This window comes from Macrotis lagotis, chromosome 7 (assembly GCF_037893015.1).
Source record: "Macrotis lagotis isolate mMagLag1 chromosome 7, bilby.v1.9.chrom.fasta, whole genome shotgun sequence".
Taxonomy (NCBI): domain Eukaryota; kingdom Metazoa; phylum Chordata; class Mammalia; order Peramelemorphia; family Peramelidae; genus Macrotis; species Macrotis lagotis.
Genome location: NC_133664.1, coordinates 88,509,204 through 88,530,938, shown reverse-complemented (window position 1 = coordinate 88,530,938; position 21,735 = coordinate 88,509,204). Strand labels below are relative to the sequence as shown.

The 21,735-nt window shown below is 35.5% G+C and overlaps 1 protein-coding gene across 8 annotated transcripts in view; it reads left to right on the top strand.

Moving 5' to 3' along the window:
* RBM33 (RNA binding motif protein 33) overlaps positions 1-21,390 on the top strand; it is a 166,521-nt gene extending 145,131 nt beyond the window's left edge. For 4 of the 8 annotated variants that reach the window (XM_074193284.1, XM_074193288.1, XM_074193282.1 and 1 more), the window contains 2 exons: positions 14,017-14,105; positions 14,636-21,390. In XM_074193284.1, the coding sequence (XP_074049385.1) occupies positions 14,017-14,105; positions 14,636-14,684 (138 nt within the window). In that variant the 3' untranslated portion in view covers positions 14,685-21,390. The other 4 variants (XR_012470034.1, XR_012470033.1, XM_074193286.1 and 1 more) reach the window with 4 other exon arrangements.
* Positions 21,391-21,735: the final 345 nt, after the last annotated feature.

Sequence of the window (21,735 nt, the reverse complement as noted above, 5' to 3'; positions counted from 1 at the left end):
AATGCTATTAAAACCAATCTCAGTAAAGGTTATACTATGGAACCATAAACTGACTTCTGTTTGGTTTTTAACAGAGCCATGAACCCAGACCAAAATTTTGTTTTTCTTACTCTCTCAACAAAACTCCAGTGAAACAGTAAGCAAATCTGGTATCTTTTTTCCTCCCAATAATAGTTGAATTGAAACAAAACCAGAGCATCAAATGGTGTTTCGAACCAAATGCAAGCTAATCTCACCTTCAGATTTAGGTAGCTGCTAGAAGTGGAGTAGGTGCTGCTTTCCATGGAGCTCTCAATGAGTCCTCAGCCCAGTGCAGTAGTATCTGATGGTCCTTGGAAGTCTAGCATGGATTGCTGTCTTCTAAGCCTGTGCCAGTTTCAGCTCAAATGTATGTCATTTGAATTCTGTGAAAGAAGTGAAATTAAACAAAACTCTACTTTTTTAAACTTTAATTAGAAAATTAGAATGCTGAATAGACTTTAGAAATAAAATGGCCTTAATGAGAAATGTGCATTTTATGAAAACTAATGTTAAAGAATAGATAAGTTTAATGTAACTAGTAAAATCTGTTCAAGGAATCTTAAAACTTTTACCTGATTTATTAACATGAGGTTTTTAACATTAGTTGAAGGGAAAAATATAACTATAGTAAAATTTTTTAGTTATATGTACCTTACTATAAACATATAAGATTAATAATATTGAAAGTCAAAAATGTATTCTAATCATGAGTAAGTACTGTGGAATTAACATAAAAAGAAAATCTTCTGGAAGAAAATAGGAAGTTAAATTCTAAATTTCAAATTAAGTAACCTCACAATTAATCAATTTTGTGTGTATTTTCCTAGCACCTGTATTTGGAATCCAAAAGACAGAACCTAGTGAAGTAAGTTTTTAGGCTATTTTTACTGCTGTGGCAAAGTACAGCCAACTCTTGATTATCTGAGCTAATGGGGAAATAGGTCAGAGTATAAATAATTGAAATTGGCAATAATCTCAAAACTTCAGCTTTGGCCAATAGTTTTAATATCTTCTCCCACCAAAAATTGTTTTATCCGAGCTTTGAATAAGTGATATAATTTCTGACTTGAATTTCAGCACTTTTTATTTCCTCTGCCCATGTGTTGATGAGGGGTAAAAAAGGTCCCAAATAATCTGTACCTATATTGTTCTTACATAATCAAAAGTTGACTGTGCAACAGAATATTAAGATGATTCCTAATTCAGAAATATTTCCAAAACTTGAAAAGGTTTATTTATATAAAATAAGAATTTATACATGTGTGTGCTCTTAGGTATCTAGTTTTTTAAAAAGACTGTGTAATTTAATTCCTTCCTCCCCCCCTTTTTTTTTCTTTACTGGGAAATTTTTTAATTAATTGAAACCCTACAGATCTTGGTTCAGGTTTGAAGAAATACAAAATAATATCACTTAGCCTAGCTTTTAGGGTCTTATACCCCTGTTCTTTCTCCTACCCCATCCCCTTTTTAGTTTTTGTGTGTTCAGAAAATTTTTCATATAATTTCTGTGGTGTTAGATTTAGATTTACTATTTGGGTTTGTTTTTTTTTCCTTGTTTTCTTGCAGAAGCAAGTGGCTTTTATTAAGTCATGTGTTGATATGTTCTTTGATGTATTAAATGTTTTTGTTCAGAGCACTTTCAGTGTACATTTAGTAATTTTATTAAGTCGATCTTGTAAACAATAAGGGCTCATAAATCTTTCATGTCTTTTTTTTACAATGTTTGCATTTGTTCACATTATAGTACAAAATATTTTTGGTGATAGACTTGCTGAAATTATATTGCAGTAGAATTGTTCTATATTTATTAAATCCATTTAATAATAAAGTATTAATATAATAAAGTCTTAAAATTGCCAAAAAATCTTCCAATGGATTTCTATCAGTTTTTAATTTTTAATAATATATAGTTGTGTAATTACTTTCATGTTTTCTGTGGTTTTTAATTCACAGCCACTTCCACCCCACTTAGCTATGTCTAGATTTCCTTTGATACCTTTGATCATTTCCCCATAAGTTTACTAATCCTTCCTTTCCCATCTCTCAGTGCGACCTTGTTTTGAGAGGAACCTTCCTTTCATGAGCTTCTTACCCAAGACAAACTATCAGTCTCTAGGACAATCTCTAACTTCCTCACATTGATTAAAAAGTATTTAATGACCCATTCTGAGAAAGTATTAGTTCTCCTTTAAGACTTTCCAATAGCAAATAGATACTAATTGTCCTAAAATCTAGGATGGTGGACTCAGAGATGTACCTCAGTTGTTTTACATTCTCCCCATCTCTGTGAAGTACTTTCATTCTTTGGTACTTGTCCTCAAATTATTCCCAAATCCAGTGCCATTCCAGCCTACTTTACCTTTTCAATCGAGCTTCAGGAGGGAAAAAAGTATTTATCCATTATTTTTAATAGTCTATTAATTAATGTAAAAAGTTATTTATGTGTAAAAATTCAGGAGTCACAAATGTTAAGGTGATGGGATGTTGCCTAGTCGAGAGTTCATTGCATTATGTTACATTGACTCTAAGTAATGTAGAGGTATCTGTCTTAAGTAATCACATTCATCAATATTGTGTTAAGATTTTCAGTGGCTAAATATAGCTTCTTCTTCTTTTTTCCCTAATTGGTTGTGACAGGAGGCTGGAGCCTAAAACATTGGGAGAATGTCCTGCAGTAGTTGAGACAAAGAATCCTAACGTTGTTGTGAGGATCAGTTATTAGCTTTAAAGAGCTGAAGATGCTCAGGAAGGGGAGAGCAGAGCAGCCAAAGGCAGAGGACTGACAGAGTGCAGCTGATTGGATAACTTATCAATTTCCACATTTACTCTCAAAAATTCAGATTTTCCTTTTTTTTTTCTCTGTAAGAAAAAGAAATTTGTGTTTTATCCCCTCAGTGAGCTAAACAAAAAAAAAAAATTTCATGTAAATATGCCAGTATGAGGAAATGTTGTAACATGAGGACAGATTCTTTGCTTTGTATAATTTATCTTACTTTTACAAAATCCTTTGTTGATACTTTTAAAATAATTTGCTCAAAGTTTTTTTTTAGTACACCATAACATTGTCTTTGGGATTTCTTTATTAGTATAGTACCAAGAAAAATTTAAAAACATAATGAAGCATAGCTCTGGATTTATTGCCTAAAATGTGGTGCTATCCAAGAGTAAACTTGGAAGTTCTGAAATCCTGGTTGGACAGTGATTTGATTTGTTTGTACCCTTGACTTAAAAATAAGTTTTCTGTCCATAACAGTTGGAAAATTCTGATTGCCAAGGTTTTTGTAGCACTCTTTTTTTGTAAAGGGTTGTTACAAATAAAAACATGATAAAATTACCTGCTTTTCTTAAATGACTACAGCAAAGCACACAGAGGGTAAGAAAGCACAAACTAACTTGTTAGCATTTTTTTTTAGTAAAGGATGCTCTAAGTTTTAATTGCTCAAGATATTTCATTTTGACTGTTTAGATATCAAAAATGTTCAATTTCTAAGAGCAGAATTTATGACTGTGTTGAACTTTAAAAAGTTAAATGAGCTAGTTCCACACTGTTCTATGTCAGTATTTTTAAAACAAAGGTGCAAGCTAGAGTTGTTTTTTCCCAAAAACTTTGTTTTAAGGAAAAGATATATTAAATTGGGCAGGTTTTTTAATCTACTAGTAAAAGAATATATATTTGTTTAAATACCTATTTGTATTTGTTAACTTCTTCCCCTTTACCCTTTTACTCTAGGTTTTACAAAAAAAAATTTTTAAGAATATCTGTAAAGTCTGCACCTGTGATTACAAGCAAAAGCTTTGTGGCTGTTTAACAGTGACATGTTTTATTTATTTTGTTTTTTCCTAGTAGAAATAATTTCTCACAGAGAGCCAAGTAGTGACTAATTTGCAAAGTCAGCTTACTTCTGTAATTTTGCCATGGCAACTGCTATGTCAAAGATAGAAATCCTTTATTTCCTCTTGATCATTGTCTCTCAAAATGGGGATCATCCCTTCAAAGAGAAGTTGCTAGGAGATTGTGAACACCACCTCCTTGCAGCCTCCTGTGCCTGACTTCCTGCCTAGTAGGGCCCATCTACTCCCAGTCTTAGAGACTTCTACTCTGAGTACCAAAGTATTGCATGTTCCCATGTTCTTCAGGCAACCACAGCTGCTTATGGCTGTTCCTTCTCTGTCCAGGGTGGTGAGTAGCATTAGAGTATGGTGTTTCTAGGCTTTTAATTTATTTTTATGTTGATGGGTTTAGTGGGGTGTGGAACGTTTCCTTAGTAATAGATACAGATGGGGAAAGTTTAAGAAATGCTCTAAATTAGTAATTGTTACAATAAAATATGTTTTTAAGTGTTCCACAGTGCTACCTTCAAATTAGTGCCGAAACATGGATGAGGGGAGAGTACCGAGTCAGAAAATAGACTACAAGTTATCCAAAATTTACACACACACACACAAACACACACAAATATTGTACAATAATAACTGATGTGCATAATGATGGTAAGATATCAAAGTTCCCTTTGATTCTTCAAAAAAAACTGAAAGGTTGAATTATGTTCATATAGTTTTAAAGTTTATTTTTACTATATGTCAATTTAGAAAAAATAATCCTTCAATGGGAGCAATATTAATTCTTTTAAACAGAATATTCTACTTCTTAACCATTTTGAATAAGCAGGTGTTTATTGTATATAATTGCAATTGTAATTTTTTTTCTATTAATTGAAAAAAGAAATGAAACTTTTTAGTGCAGTTTCTGATCTAGGTATGTAAGATGCTTTTTTTTTTTGTAACTTACACCAAGGTGATGGGGTACGCACATGAGATCTGTTTTAACTTTGTTCTTTTTCCTCGAGGTTTCTGATTTTCTTTCCTCTAGGTTAAAACATGTTGCCAGAGGTAATTAAAATGTATTAGGGGAGAGACATGTTCTTTACCCTTTGATGCCAAAAATTATATAAAACTGTCTCATTGGTCCCAGTAAACCTCAGCAGAGCAACTTCTGTTCATATTCTGATACATAGACACCATGTAGAATCTATGTTGAAGGAAGGAAACTTACTAAACTAGGTTTAGCTTAGAGTGTAGCTCACTTATTTTTTAAAACGAATCTTAAGCAGTATTGACAGCTTTTTCTTGTAAGAGGGATGTTTTCTTGCAGTAGTGGGATGTATGTCAGTGTTAGCAAAAGAAATGATGTTCAAGACATCAAAATCACTTTAGACCTTTTGTAAAAAAAACTTTGTGGCCATTTAAAAACAAAAAGCAAAAAACACAAATTGCAGCAAAGGGGACTCACTTGCCCTAAATATAGAAATTAACTTAAGATGCTTAATAGCATGTAAATTATTCTGAAATTACACAGAATTATAGTTGGTGAGGATTTTCATGGCTAATAGTGGTGAAGTTTAGCATATAAGTGAATGATTGTGCAGATTATAATTGGGATCATTGAATATAATTTCAAAATGCTACTAACTAAAGTGGCATTCACTTTTAAGCATTTTGCTGCTTATATTAGTATAATAAACTCACAGAAATCATCTGGAGAGGTGTCTCCGAAAAATGAAATGTAAATCAGGACAAAATTCAAAGTCATTTGTGTCTTTTTTCCTTTAGAACACTCATAAACAGGCCTGCTTGCCTTTTTTTTAAATTGAACTTGTTAGTATTTTAATTCCTAATTTCATTTTCACCACAAGGCATTGTTTACCACATTCACTCAAGTATCCAAGGTGGACCTTTGAAAGTATTTGTTAGGGTTAAAAATAAACAAATTTTAAAATTTTAAATTTTGCCATAGAAATCATGCAATGTCACATGACTGACCAATTAGGAGCAAATGGCTTTAATCTGTTTTTCTTTTAAGATTGGCAGTCTTGTCAAATTCACTTGCCTATGGTCCTACCAAAAATCATTAATACTTTACAATCAAGAGTTAGTTTTTGGTGGAGGAGGGAAAAGACCAGGGGAAGAGAGAGATCTGAAAGATACTTGAAAATAGTTAATAACTCCCTAGGCTATAACATTTAAAAAGTAATTGAAAAAAGCTATTGACATCAGTGGTAACATAAAACTTGAATATCTCTCTCTCTCTTCCCTTTCCCATTTAAAAAAGAATTATTTTGAATTATTTTTCTCTTGTCTAAGCCTTATCCTCCCACCACTGCCAAAAAAAATTAATTGAAGTCTAGCCATTTTGCATAAAATTGAATTATCTCCTTTTCATCTAACAGTTATTATTGAATGTCACATTCCTTCATTTTGTCATATGTCCTTGGTCAGCCCAAGAAAGTGAAATAATCCATGAAGCTTAAGGTGGGAGAAATGAATTCATGCTTAGGAGTCTAATTGTTTTGTTTTATTTGTTTGAGTTTTTTGTTTTTCTGCTAGAAAGAGAAGCACAATAGTTTTAAACTCAGGGTTTTATATTAATAACCATGTATTCAAAAAGTTGTAAATTGGAAAGGGCATGAGACTGAGTCCTGAACCCAACCCTGCTACTTTTCTATGGGCTGCACTTTCCTCATATAGTCAGCAGACATTTATTAGTGCCTTTAGAGTTTATTTGCAAGGCACTGAGGATACAAAAAAGTGAAAAACTACCTAATGAGTGCTATCGAGGAACTTAAATAGAGAATAGATCCAGGAGGGGTAGAGGGGGTTGTTGGGTGGCCCAGCATCTCCAGGGACTCTTTGAGTTCTGAGAGGCTGCAGCATTCAGTAGATCACAAGACAGTACTTTTTTCTTGTTGACCCCTTAATTGAGAATTTTGCATGTTGTTGCCTGAGATAAATTAACAAACACTATTGTTGCCTTTGAACTTGATGTTTACCTAAAGGCATTAGAGCAATAATGTATCTAAGTCACTGCTAAATCCTGGAACAACAGGGGCATTGGAAAAATCCTGCCAGAAGAAAAAAGAGATGAACTGTGAGAGAAAAAAAACTTGAAACTGAGAGTAGCAGTGGGAGACCCATCTACTAGGTAAAATTGACTTGAATTCAATCCTTATTAACACCATCTGAGAAAGGACAGAATTTCACATTCTCCACTGCCCTCATGTGGTGACCAAAAAGAATAGCATCCTCTGGTTAAAAACTGTCCAAATGCAGCTTAAATGAGTTATGGTCATTTGTGGGAAGGAATAATTTAGAAGCTTGACAGTTGTCTCAGAAGAGAATGTGGCTTCTGTCTCTTGTTTAATGTGGGAAATTAAAAAATTCTAAGTGCCATAGCAGAGGTTTTCTTAGAGAGAGAGAACCATTTTTTTTTTTTATTAAAGGCACTACATTAGATTTTACTTTACCTGATACTTTAGTGGTAAATTAGTCTTTATGACTCATTATTATATACTCCTCCCCACAACTTTTTGTTCCTTAGGAATGAAAGGAAAACTTGGTGATGTTCTGTTGACTTTAATTTTAAAGTAAATGAAGGAACTAAAAAAAACCTTTTTTGTATCCTTTTCTGCCTTCATTACTTACTTGTATTGTGTTTTTTTATATTGGTAATCTGCTCAGGAAAAATTAGAAACCATTTAACACTTGAGTGATGACCAGTTTGCAAATCGTTAACAGTACGATTTAATTTAGAAACCTTAAAACTTTTTTATTTCTATGTAATGACTTACAGAAGCAGAAAAAGTCAATTTTATACATGGTCAATTTGGGGGGGGGAATGTCTTAGTATTTTTAGATCTTATCTAGTCATGGTTATTGATAGGGTTTCTATGGTTATTAAAGCCTAATGTGCTTATTTTTGTATAACTTCTTTATAACAGTTTCCAAAGTACCAAGCATTTTTAGCCTTGTGTTACCTTGTTTTTCAGTAAGACATTTGCTGAAGCTTTAAAATGAAATGTTACATCAGTAAAATTTAAGCAAGGCATGTGGTAATAAAATTTGTTATGACATCAACATTTCTATCAGTCTTTTTTTTCTTCCATTACAAACTTGAGGGCAGCAGTTATGATTTTACACAGTCCCCAACCCCCACTCTCCAAAAAAAGAAAATATTGATGGGTAAGGCCAAAGCAGAAGATGGGAAAAAGTCTATGAAAATTGGATGAGCTCCACATCCACATCTCTGCCTCTTCTGCAGATAGTAATGTTCTACTTTAGCTGGTAAAGAAGGTTTCTGAGATGGGGAGATGGAACTAGTGTACAGTAAAGCTGGCAAGTCACTCCAAGGGAAATTGGAGCCTGATTGAGGGAGTATTTCAAATGGAAGCCTGAGCAGTTGGCCTCATATTCTGTGGGTGGAGGTGGTGGTTTTGAAGCAGAAAAATGAAATAATTAAACTTGGGCATTGGAAAGATTATTTTGGCAACTACATGAAAAACAGACATGAAAGAGAAAAGAATGAGTGAATGAGCTTAGTTATGCAAAGAAAGGCAAAAACAAATCCTACCTTCAAGGAGCTCATTCTAATGGGAGGAGACAACATATAAACCACTAAGTTCATATAATATCTCTGCAGAGTAAGTGGAGGTACTTAAGTAAGGCTTCCTCCAGAAGGTGAGATATGGATTGATTCTTGAAGCCAGGCAAAGTTGAGGAAAGAAATTCTTATAGGCATGAAGAAAAGCAGGAGAATAGAGCATCACATGGGGAAAAAAGGTGAGAAACCATTGTGGCTGCTTTCTAACTCTGTCAGTAATGGAAGGGAATCAGGTTTAAGATTTAGACTAGAAAGTTAGGAGGAGTCAGATGGCAACAAGCTTTAAATATCAAATAGAAGACTTACTATTTGATCCCGAGCCAATAAGAAACTTTTGTGAGGTGGTTAGGACATGGTTAATAAACTTTTAAAGTCACTTTTTCAAGAATGGATTGCAATGGGGTGAGACTTGAGGCCAGGAAACCAGTCAAAAGTCTGTTGTAATAGTCCAGACAAGAAGTATTGAAGACCCAGGAGTGTGCCAGCAAATATTTAACTTTTTTTTTTAAGTGCACGACGCACAAGTTCAATTATTATTTGCTTTTTCTATACCATTTTCTTGTCTAGACAGTCAGCAAATTTATAGTATTATACAACTTCATCTTACACTAAATTTTAGTTATGTTTTGCTGTATGCTAAATTTTAGCAATCAGATCTCAAAATCCAGGATAGGCTGATGCCAACACATCTCTGAACTGGTAGTGTGACCTGGGAATTGGAGAGGAGATATACATGAGAGATGTAGTGAAAGTAGAAAGAATTCGATGTCTCAGTAGATTGGATTTCTGGGATGTTAGGAGAAACTGAGGATGATAATGATATTGGGAGTCTGAGAAGACATTTGTGCCCTCAATAGTAATAGAGAATTTTGGAACAGGGGAAAGGGGGATATCGGCTCTGTTTTGGATAAAGTGAATTTGAAATCCTCATAGGACAAAAATTTGTGACTGCGTTATTTGCAAATTGGTAGTCAGCTGCAAAGCAGAAGATTGTGGGTAGATCCTGGGAAACATCTGTGTTTAGTGGAGATGATGATGATGATGATGATGAAGAAAATCAGGAGAGGCAAAAGAAAAAGACTATGAGACTTGGCAACACTTGATTTTTGGTCACTGGAGAGAACGTTCAATTGAAGGATAAGGTTTAGAAGAGAATGTGAGGAGAGCAGGTTGGGGCAACTGGGGAGCATCAAGGTGAGAAAGGACAGAGAAGATGGTAAGAGACTGAGGTAAACACTTATTCAGGAAGCTTTCATAATAAGGGATCTGAATGAGGATGACATCCTTTGGAATGGGATGATGATATAGGAGTAGATTGGACAAGGTGGTCAACCATAGGAAGAAAGATGTCTCAAAGGTTTTGAATTGGCAGGGGGGGCAGCTGTATGGCACAGTGTGTAGAATGCTGAACTTCAGTTTTGTAACCTTAGGTGACCTCACTTTCCCCATTTATAAAATGGGTCACCCTTTCTCAAATTCAATTTCTCTATCTATGTAATAATAGTACCTACTTCATAGGGTTAAGTATTTTGCAGACTTGAAAAGGGGATGGGGAGGGTCTCGATTGAAGCTGTAATTTCATTACAATAATAAATTCCTAGATAAGGAAACCTTTTTAACAAAGCATGTCTATACTTTTCTTGCAATTTAGTCTTAGAGAATCAGAGAATCACCTAACTCAGAGGTGTCAGATAGAGGCCCATCACATTCAAAGGCAACATTCCAAGTGAGAATCACCCAGGCAGTTTGGTGGTACAGTGGGGTAGAGCCCTGGGCCTGGAGTGAGGAGGACCCAAATTCAAATCTGGCCTCAGACACTTAGGAGCTGTGTGACCCTGGACAAGTCACTTAACCCCTATTGCCTCTCTCCTCATGCCTTCAATCCCCAGTCCCCCAATGTTATTGAAAAACATTTAACATGCCATTTTGACTTGTAGGTCATTTTATTTTCATCTCCTTGCTGTTTTTCAACTCTCAGTTCTCCGCTCCCCGATTTAGCACTCAAGAGGCTGGAGGTAGAGGTCTAGATTTCATCAAATGATCAGTCTAGCCCTGGGACTCAAGAGGGAACCAAAGGGAAGATTGCACAGTGAAACAGGTGGAAGATCTTCCTTTTTCCAACTAAATATGGTGATAAAATACAGATTTATTCCTATGAAAGCCCTTTGGTCATAAGAGTATGAAAGGTTTATTGGTTTTGTTTTTTAAAGTGATTGAAAGAGTCCAAGGACCCAAGGGTGAAATCTCAGCAGTGCTTCTTGCTCCTCCTTCTTCCTCATTTGTAAATCTAGGAGATTGAAGTGGGTGGTTTTCAATCTGTGACCCTAAGGTCACAATAGACCTGAACATTTCTAGGAAAGGGACTGAATTTAGGGTTACATTGGTAGAGGGAACTAGCAGGTGAGGAGGAATCTCCCTAGGCATTTCTGCATCAAAGCTGCACCTAGACTTGTTAGAGCTGCCCAGACGTCAGCAGAAGGACTTGAACCCAGGTTTTCCTGCCTCCGAGACCATCTCAGAACTGCCTTTAGAAGTCTTTTTTTTTCCTCCAGCACAGTGTTAGAATGTTCATATTCAAAATAAAACTGCTATGAGTTTGTCGAAGTCCTGAATGGCAACAGCACCACCTAATACTCACATGTTGCTGGTCTTGGCTGTATTTTGCCCATCCTCAAGAATCTCAAAAGTAGTTTTTCCTGTTTTTCCCCTTTTCCTTGAGTTTCATGATGATTTTGACTAACTTGGCAAATAAGAGGAAGAGAACTCTGATTCCATTTGAAAGTGCTTTTGGTTTTCTGAAGTCAAGAGCATTTCTTCTTATGCTTTTTAGATTTTTCAAGGCAGTGGGGTTAAGTGACTTGCCCAAGGCCACACGGCTAGGTAATTATTAAGTGTCCGAGGCTGGATTTGAACTCAGGTACTCCTGAATCCAAGGCCAGTGCTCTATCCACTGCACCACCTAGCTGCCCCATTGCTAAGCTTCTTTAGCCTTGATTGTCCATATGCAAGAACATGGATTTCCAAAGTGGATTTTCTACAAATGAGGGAAAGGGAGGAAGAAAATTAATTTTCATTTCTCCCAGCTTGTGTCCCAGACCCAAATTCCTAAGGTTTTAGAAGCATTTGAATCACACTTGACGCTACTATTAAACAAACAAGTTATTTGTTTTTAAATTTTATTTTTTATTTACATATTACTAAAATAGTCTTGTAAGAATGAACATAATCCCTCCTTTCCCCACAAAAAAAATAGAAAAACCTCATGAAAAACAGTATTTCACTCCATCCATTTCTCTTCACTTCCATTTATTCTATCTTCTCTCCTTTCACTTTGTTCCTCCCCAAAAGTGTGTTATAGGGTAGCTAAGAGTGTAAAGGACAGAGCACCAGCCCTGGGACTAGGAGATTCCCAGCCTACGTCCCACCCTAGACACCCAACTATCACCCAGTCAATGTGATCCCAGGCAGGCTACCCAACCCCACTACCTTGCAAAAAACAACAAAAAAAATGTTGTATCTGACTGCCTTTTCCCCATGATCTTCCTCCTGTCCCCTTTCTTCCATCCCCTTCCCCTCTTTTTTTTTTTTCCTCTAGGATAAAATAGAATGCTATTCCCTGTTAAGTCAAACAAATTATTTGTAAAAGGTTTTCATAATTGAGAGAGAGAGTTAAATTTGGAATCAGGATGATCTGATTTCAGAATCTACCTCTCTGACAGAATCTATGCTGTGACCATGACTTCTCTGAAACTCAGTTTCTTTTGTAAATTGAGAATAATAATATCCATTGTACCTACCCAAAGAGTTATAAGGAAATGAGTAAATGTCTATAAAGTATTCCACACACTTTAAAACACAATTTAAATATCAATTATCATTTTACTAAAAGACTTAAATTTCACCAAATGTGTTACTTGAAGAATATAGTTAAACCATTCTGTGAAATAGTTCATAAAAATCGATTTTTGCACTGAAAACCATACTAATATTTTGATTTATCAAGAAGTGTTTCCTGTTTGCTTCAGTCATTATTTACAAAAATGTGTTTGTGAGTTTTAGGTACCTTGATCTAATAATTTATCTTTTTTTTTAGGCAATGAATATGTTTTTAACTTAGTGGAGACTATAAGTCTGTTAATAATTTTCAGCATAACTATTTGTTTAGCAAATTTCTTAATCCAAGTTTATTTCAAAGCAACAGAGTACTGGAACTGTCCCATAGATCTTGCAGGTTTAAGGACTCTTAATTTCTACCTTGCTTATATTTAGAGAAGCATATGTTGAAAAGTTGATTGTTCATGGTTTAAGCTGTTAAGCTGATTTTGCCATATTCATCCATTTTTATTATGATGAAGATAACTTGTTGAGCAGTTCTTTAGTGCATTTCCACTTGGCAAAGACTGCAAATAATAGAGAATTATATCCCAGGATTTTAAACAAAAAATAATACAACAAGAATGGAAATAGAATTCATTTGTTTTCTAGTATATCCTCATACACACATAAATACACATTTAAGTCTGTGGCACCATTATAAAGTAATTTGCCTTTAGGGATAAAGTTAGACACCAGACCCCCATTAAGTCCCAAATGAGAAAATACCTTTACCAGGGCAGCTTGGCACTTTCTCTAGAAGACAGTTGATAAGTTAGTTGGTTGCTGAGGTATTTGTGTGGTTTTGGGTTTTTTTTTTTGTTTTGTTTTGTTTTGTTTTTTTTTAGGTTTAGGCCACACAGCTAGGTAATCATTGTCTGGGACTGGATTTGAACTCAGGTCCTCCTGACTCCAGGACCAGTGTTCTATTCACTGCGCCACCTAGCCGCCCCTTTGCTGAAGTATTTGACCAGACTCAGGCACAGTGTAGGAGGCAAAACGTCCTAGTCCTGGGGGCCACTGGATGGTACAGTGAAAGACCCAGCCCAGATACTCAGCACCTAGCTGTGTGACCTGTGTAGGGCAGCTAGCCTCAATGCCTTCCCCTCCCTGCCCAGGGCAAAAAAGATATATTGACTGTGTGACCCAGGGCAAGACTATATTCTAGGTTGGCTGATCTCTCAAACTATGAATTATGGAAAAGATGCAGATGTTGAGTTTGTAGTGGGAGGTTCTTTACCTGGGAGTTCTCTAAATAAGTGAGACCACAGATCCAAAACAAACAAAAACCATAAAAAAACACAAAACCAGTGAACCTGTAAAGATACACACACATATGCCTTCTTCTGGTTAGCTATTACCAGTACATTGATGACAGACAGTATAGCACTGGAGAAAAAGCTACATTTGGACTCAGGAGAATTGCTAGATACTTAGTAGCTATATTGATGATTCTAAGGAAATCACTTAAACTCTCCATTTCCTCAACTGTAAAATGAAAATAATAAATAAGCACCTTCCCTACAGGCTTGTTGTAAGGCTCAAATCATATATAAGAACACATTTGAAATTGTTTGCCAACCTTTACAAATTAAACAATTGGATATTATTATTCTTAAAAGCATTGCACTATTGTCCATGAGAATGGTGGTATCATTACAATCTCTCTCTTTTTTTTTTCTATGTAGAGCTTACAGATGCTTCCCCAGCAACGGAAAGCCATTGCGAAGTTTAAGGAGCCAGCACACGCTTTAGCATTTCAACAGAAGTTCCACAGGTAGCCATCGTATTCTTAGGTGGAGCCTCTGAAGTTACCATGGTTTATGGGTGGGAGGGAAGACCTCTTACCCTTATGTGATCTACTCTGTATCCATTGGCTTGCTTTGCACATAGATGTATTCTTGTAAAGTTGTGTATCAATTTGAGTTTTTATTTTTTCATTTTTTTTTTTTTTGGCGGGTGGTGGTGTCGGGGAGCAGTGAGTTCATTGAATCATCATTTCTTCAATGCACAGGGTAGAGTTGGGGAGTGTCACCTATTATTTTGAAACAAAAACAAGCAAAAACCAAAACCAGTCAATGAAACCTTTTGTATGGACCAATGAAATCTGTTTTGTAATGTGGAAATGTACTTCTTGAGTCTTTTTTTTTTTTTTTTTGGTACATTTGGATTTTTGTTTTGGTTTTGTATCTCAAATTTTCTTATCACAGGGCCTACCATTAAAATATTGCTTTCTTTGGTCTCCGTGACTTTACTGGTGATACTCAGAGTTGACTGATGACTGACCATTTCTTTAACCTTCCACAGGCATATGATAGATTTGTCCCACATAAATGTGGCACTGATTGTTGAATGATTTCCACTAAGAATAACCGACCCTTATGCTATAGAAACTACTGTGGAATTTTCCCAAGGAGAGGCGATGGGAGCAGTCACATCAGGAACCAAGACTTTGGCAGTCTACAATCTTGCTTAACTGTGGTCTGGAGCTGCCAAATGCACGATGGACGTCAAGAAAAACTGAACTTAGAGGATTCAGAAGCAAAAAAGGAGTTTGGTGTCCACTTGCTCCCTGTCCTGTTGTGGCCACAAGGAACTATAGTTTTGGTTTTTTGTTTTGTTTTTTTTTTTTTTTCTTCAAATGCTTATGATGCATGTAGACTTTGTTCTTCGAAATCTGACTGTGCCATCACAGTGACTTGGATTGAGGAAAGAACATTAACATGTCCCCCATCCTAAAGATATTTTTTTTTACTTGCAAAGAATATTTGATAATGGTTGCTCTTATCTTCAGTGTAGGCTAGAAAATGATTTTCTTTTACACACATTTGTATCTTCTTAGACTTCAGAAGGTGTATCCCAAAGAGATAAAAAATTCGGGAGATCAATCTGGAATTTGTGAAGCCTTAAAAGGCTTAGAGATAAGAGGTATACCAATGGAAGAAACAGGTTCTCATTCTTATAAATAAGTCAGAGCCCAGCCTCACATTCTCTTGATTACCAGCTGAAGACTTTACTCCCCACCTTCCCCCAATTCTTAATCCCAGAGTTTAATAGGTGTAACTGATTTTTCCCCATTGGCTAAAAGAATCATTTTTAAACTTCACTTGCAGCCGCTTTGTTTCTAAAATTGAACACACTGGGGGAATTAATAGTGGCAATCGCTGTTCTGATTATCCTTCTATCTTTTTGGGAAGACCTTGGCATATAGTGCCATTTGGTAGACTTAATAGCAAAGACAGCTTTAATGTGGCATAGCCAACACAACATTGAGTCTTCCATTCAGATTGCTTTTACTAAGTAATTTTGACCTATTTCCCTTTGATGAGAAATTCGTTCCAAAGGAGCAAGCTCTGTTAAGGTTAATTCTGGGCAAACCTTAAGAAAGTGCCTTAGTTCTTCCATCTTTGCTCCCATGTTTTGTGCAAGCTATTTATCATTTGACATAGACATTATAATGCTCTAAGTATTAGAGCAGAGAGTCCTAGGGCATCCTTGGGCTTTTGAATTAATTTTTGTACTGAAAGCTCCCTGATCACATTGATAGGCCTATCACATGAGAGAAGTGGAAAGAAAACCAGTGTATTTTGATCCATTCACTGGATATATAGCAAAAGGGTCAAACTGTAGAGTTCCCCAAATATGAATGAGCTTTTATTCCATGTATCCTTTCTTAGAGGAGACAAAGTTCTTGTAGGCTTTCTTATCTGTTTTCTCACAGCATTGATTTTTGTATTGCCTTTGAAATTATTTTTAAGGCCAGATCTGGGATTATGGTATTTTAGACCCTGAGTCTTTCAATAAAATTGATTTTGAAAGAATATCATATTATGTTTGAGACTGGAAAGTAGTCTTAAGTTTTCTTTTTTTTAATAACTGCTTGTCCAAAAATTTGCATCTCAGCATAGGGACTCATTAACCCATCTGGGATCATAGCTCCATCAAAAGAGAATTTAGTTTATATAGCTCTCTGTCTCTGCAAGTAATATGGCTCTCATTTGGTTTGATTGGCCACCTGCACTCTCAAATCCTAGCCCTGGCAGGGGTTATTACAGAACTGGAAGCTTGCTGCTTTCACCATATCTTTCCATGTGAAAGACCAACAACATGGCTTTACTCTACCTGAGATAGACTGTCAACTCTAATCTCAGACCCACCCTTCTTCTGAATGGGTGGTCACCTAAAGAGAGCCCTTGCGCATTAGTCTTATGCCCATAGAACATGTTGAGAATAGGCATGTTTTGGTAGGAGAACATGCACCTTAAGCAGTGGGTTGGCTTATATCTTAGTGAACTTTATTTTAATGGAAACTGGAGGCTGAACTTTGAGGGATCTGGTGATACCTTGGGGACAGTTTGATCAGTTTTAATGTGTCCTGAAAGTTCAAAAAAAATTTTTTTTCTTTCCAACTTGGCTTTGAAATAAAAAATCTGGACACTGTCTCCCTGAGTTAGTAAATAGTTTATGAACGATCTTCTTTCTAGTCAACATTGAAAATGAAAATAGTTGTTTTCAAGTCCACTTTTTTGCATGATCTGGGCATTTTATTTTAGGTGGGTGCTATCTTGTGTGTGCAGGTGATTATGCACATAGCCATAAACAAGCTATTTCTTCAATGTGATGTTTTCCCCAATGAGGTAATCTATAGAGTATATCTGGGTTTTTATTGTTAGGATCACCACCCAACCAGTACAGATGCGTTCTCTTGGCAAAAAGTAACGTAAGCTATAGAATTGATGTTTGATTTCTCCCAAAAAGAAAAAGGAGAAAGGAAGCCAAATTAGCAAGGGATGTCAAGTTTCTATTCTTGGAACCCATCTAGCAGTTTAAATCAGTCCCCCTAAGCTTAACCCTCTTAGAAGATCTGTGGCAACCATTATCTTTGTTCTTTCTTTATCATGCATTTAAAGGGAGATGCAGAATGCAAGCCTTTGCATCTAACTGTGTACTCTGTAAATATGGACCTTTTAAAATTAAAATGTTATTCAAGATGGATATTATTCAGCAACCTCTTAGCTATTTGTTAGTTTTTTGTGTTGTCGTATCAAAGTTGAATGGATACCGTTCCATAAATGTGGATGTGTTTTTGTGTGTATCTTTGATTTTTATAAAGACAGTAGTAAGTCAATACTTTATTCCTGACCTGTGTATTATTTGTTCACAAAATTCAGAAGCTTAAAACCAATTAGGAATTAATGCCAGTATATCTCATTCGGTTAATACACTAGGTGATTATATGGAACCAATTTCACCACCACCACCCCCCTTTCTTTTGGCATTTCCCGGTTTTGGGTCTTGTGATGTTCCTAACCTCAAATAAGCAAACCAATAATAATGTTGGTTTGACCGTGTGCTTTGGGGAAATCTTAGGTTTGTCTTCCTTTGGGGAATGAAGAGGGAATACTTTTTTTCTGAAAGAAACTTTGGGGCACAAACCATTAATGAAATTCATAAGTAACTGGCTTTTATCTGTTTGAACCATTTATGGGTGCAAGAATGGAGAGGGTTATTCTTGTTATGTTGGTTTTCATTTTTTTTTGGTGAAGCTCAGAAGGAAAATCATTTCATTCTGCCTTTCTCATCATTCTGAGTTGAGACACAGGTTATCATTCTGCTGGTAGTCATGGTGCTAAAAAAATTTTTTTTAAAGACATTCAGTTTTTATCATGAGAACAGAAAGTGTTAGTTTTTAAGGCATTGAGAGTCCTAGTGAAGGGATAGGGATCATGAGAAAGACATTTTGCAGAATTGTGAAACCCTAAATCAGCTATTTAGAATAAAAGGTCTTTTAAAAATCATAACTGGAAAACAGGTTACTAAGAACATCCAAGGAAAATGAGAAATCTATATGTTCTGGTATTTTAAGGTAAATAAAAAGGGAATGAGTGTAATCAAGTTCTGTCCCAATTAGTACCTTACCTGTGGTGTGCCAAAAGGCTCCAGCTCACTAACTGGATCCTCCCACTTCAGTGTTTCCCTAACAGAATCCTTTAATAAAGAGCTTACACTTTGGATTCAGGTTGCATTAAAAGCAAGCTTTCAACCTCAGGGACTTTCTGTTTCTCAGAAGAGTTTGTCTTGCAAAGATTGGATTTCTGAGTTTGTTTTTCATATATCATTTTAGTTTGTTTTGTTTTGTTTTGTTTTTGTTGTTGTCGTCGTTGTTCGTTTGTTTATTTGTTTGTTTTGTTGAATTGGAAGGTAAGCTCACCATGTTCACCAATGCTTTGGCATAGATGGGACATTTGTCATCTTTGTAGTACTGGGGGAAGCAGAACTGTATTTTTTTTTTCTGTCTGAAGCATTTTTTTTCCTATGCTTTTTTGAGTATATTAGAAACCTCAGCTTTATTTATGGCTAACTTTCTGATCCCATACTTCACCCTTACCCATCCCCATGCCATCTCCCACTCCATGCTGTTCCACTACATGTTAAATAAGAAATAAGTCCGAGAGCATTGTGTATTAAAAGTGACAAGTAAGTGACTTGCTTTTTGATCCTTGATATCTCCTCAGTAGTTTTTGTATTGTCTTCTTCAGTAGCCTAGTGTTTATTTTCTGTTTTTTCTACTTAGAGGTTTCAGTTCTAGCTTCAGATACTTTTAGACTAAACTTTTGCTTTTATTTATCAAAGCACAATTTAAATTTTTTTTCTTTCAATAAAATACTTGAGGTTGTTTTTGGTACTTAAAAAAAAAAACCAATCAACCAAAAAAGAATTCTCTGGGTGAGATAGTTCAAAAGAACTTCTGGGGGTGGTGGGAGGAATGGTTTAAGGAAGGGGAAGTGGGACCAGAGATACTGTTATAGGGAGACAGGACACTAACCAAATTGCAGCTAGCATAAGTTGATTTTAAGGGAAGACTGTCCAATGTGATCTCTCAACTTCCCCTGCCCCCTCCCCCTTTTAATGTGAATGAAATGTTATATTGAACATTCTTTAATATGAATTCATCAAAGGTATCTAGCCTTAATTCAGTATTAAATCCTAAGGATTTTCTGTAAGGTATTTTGTGACCTATTTAATTTTTAATCTTAAAAATGATGACCACATATTAACCACATAAGCCCATGGTATTGTGTAAAAACAAAATAAAAACACTGATTCATATTGGATCCTCATGTATACCACCTTCTTAGGGTAATAATATGGTTGGGAAGGATCATTTATTTCACTCTGCTTTTTATAGAGGATGTGTTAAGGTATCCATTCTCCATTTCTATGTTCTTGTTTTAGGTGGGAAGTATTTTATGAGCATAGGAGGAGGGAAACCCACTACCTCTAGAACTTTCTATTGAGGGCTTATATTTTCCTTTCATATCTAACCAAATAAAATGGAAGGGAGTCATTGAGTCATTTTGGTTTGGTTTGATGATATTAATTTTACCAAGTTGTGAAAGAATCTAACCTTTGGAAAATATGATGGGCCCACTTAAACTCTAAAGTCCCATTGGGAATGATGTTTTCATCATGTAGATATCACATTGAATATGTTTTATTAGCAGATATGTTTATATATAGTCATTTACTATGACTTTTTAAAATTCTAGTTTTTAATTTTTTTTAATTATAGGATATATTCCCATGATCTGATTTTACTTTCTTTACACAATTCGTTCAGTTAGATAGTTCACTAACGATTTCTTAAGAATATACATAATTCAGTATGGAGATAGAGATAATTGCTGTTTATGGGTTTTCTTTGTTTTGTCTTTTTAGATGACATAAAACAGCAAGTTATGTTAATAATTCAGCTTTGCTTTTCACAGGTGGGGATCCAGAATTTTTAATTTTTTCCCCCCTCTAAGGATTTTTACTTCTAGAATTGTAACTCCCCTTACTTCATTTGCAGGTACAACAAAGAAAGCTCAAGAATTCTGACATTCCCATTTGTTTTTACTTTTTTCCATTCGGGCTTTTCTGTAATTATAATTGCTACATTACTAACATTCATTGGGTTAGCTTGGCAAGGTGCCTCCCTCTTCATGCTTCTATTTTTCCCATCTGGCATCTTCCCACTTTCTTTGCTGAAACTGGCCAGCCATTTCACTCTGCTAGCCCCTCATTCCATTCTGATTTTCTTTTTTGATTTTGGTTCTTTTCACTCTCATTAGGGCCCCCCCCGTCCCCCTTTGTCTTTCTTCCCACTCTGTACTTCATCTGCCTGCTTCACGGTCACCCTGCATTCTTGCTTCTTTTCATTTACAAATAATTTTACCCTACTACCCGTGTATTCCTCTTTTTTTGAACAAAAATTATGCTTTTAATTTTGATGTGCAGGATTTAAGTGTTTTCATCTAAACCTATTGCTTTGACAGGTTTCTGCTCTTAATTGATTTCTCTAGGTCGCCGAGTAGAGGGAGTAACATTTTAATTCTCTTATTTTGCAGTTTTATCTTTTCTCTATAGGGTTGTACGTTGGTCCTTTAGCAAGGACCTTGTTGTCTGAGGTATAACAATGAAGATATAATTACTCACCCATTTTCTTTGTTTTTATTTCCTCTCCTTTTGTAGGAGCTCTGGTTCTTGTTGAGTTCAGGATAGGATTAGTGCGCCATATTGTTGCCACTGGATGTGTGATGGCTTATTTGACCTTACTCTATTACTTTCACTGACTGTGATCCTTCCTAACCTGTAATGTCTGTACAGTGTACATGCTGTGTTTGGGTAGACGGGAGCATTTACATCAGAGTTACCATTCTCATATGGACTATGAAGCTTATGTTTTGGGGAGGGCGTGCATTGAAAGTTTACAAATAAAAGAGACAAGTTTGTCATGACCCTGACTTTCCTGTGGGTTCCTCCATTTTGTATTTTCTCCCAAACAAAGATTCCAGAAATAATTTGTCTTTCTGTGAGAAAAATAATGTTGCCTTATTAAAATATGAATTGGTCATTGTACCAACTCTATCAAGGAATACATGTAAAAAGTAACAGTGACAGAATTGATAATGTACAGTTATGTATCATTTGTGATTTCATAATGAAAAATGTTTGTGTATAATGACATGTTGTAACTTGATGGACATGTAAATAAAATGTTCATTTTTCTAGTTGGAAAACTTTGCATTTTTATTGATTCATTTTACACTGCCACCAAGAATGCTCAGAATACATATGATTATATATTTAGGGGCTACATGTTTTTCCTACTGGGTAATTTCCTGAATTTGTTCTAGACTCTTGAAGTTATTAGAATAACTTTTCATTAAATGATATTGCAAACCAATTTTTTTAATGCAAAATAAAGATTTCAGTTCATTTTCTTACTGTATTCACATATCTTATTATAATATTTGCAGAGAATACAAAGCTGGGAGGGATAAGGTTACTTAACTTGATAGAAACCAAAAAGATCTTCCTAGTTTGGGGGTTGGGGAGGGATACTATGACCCTCAAGCCAGTTA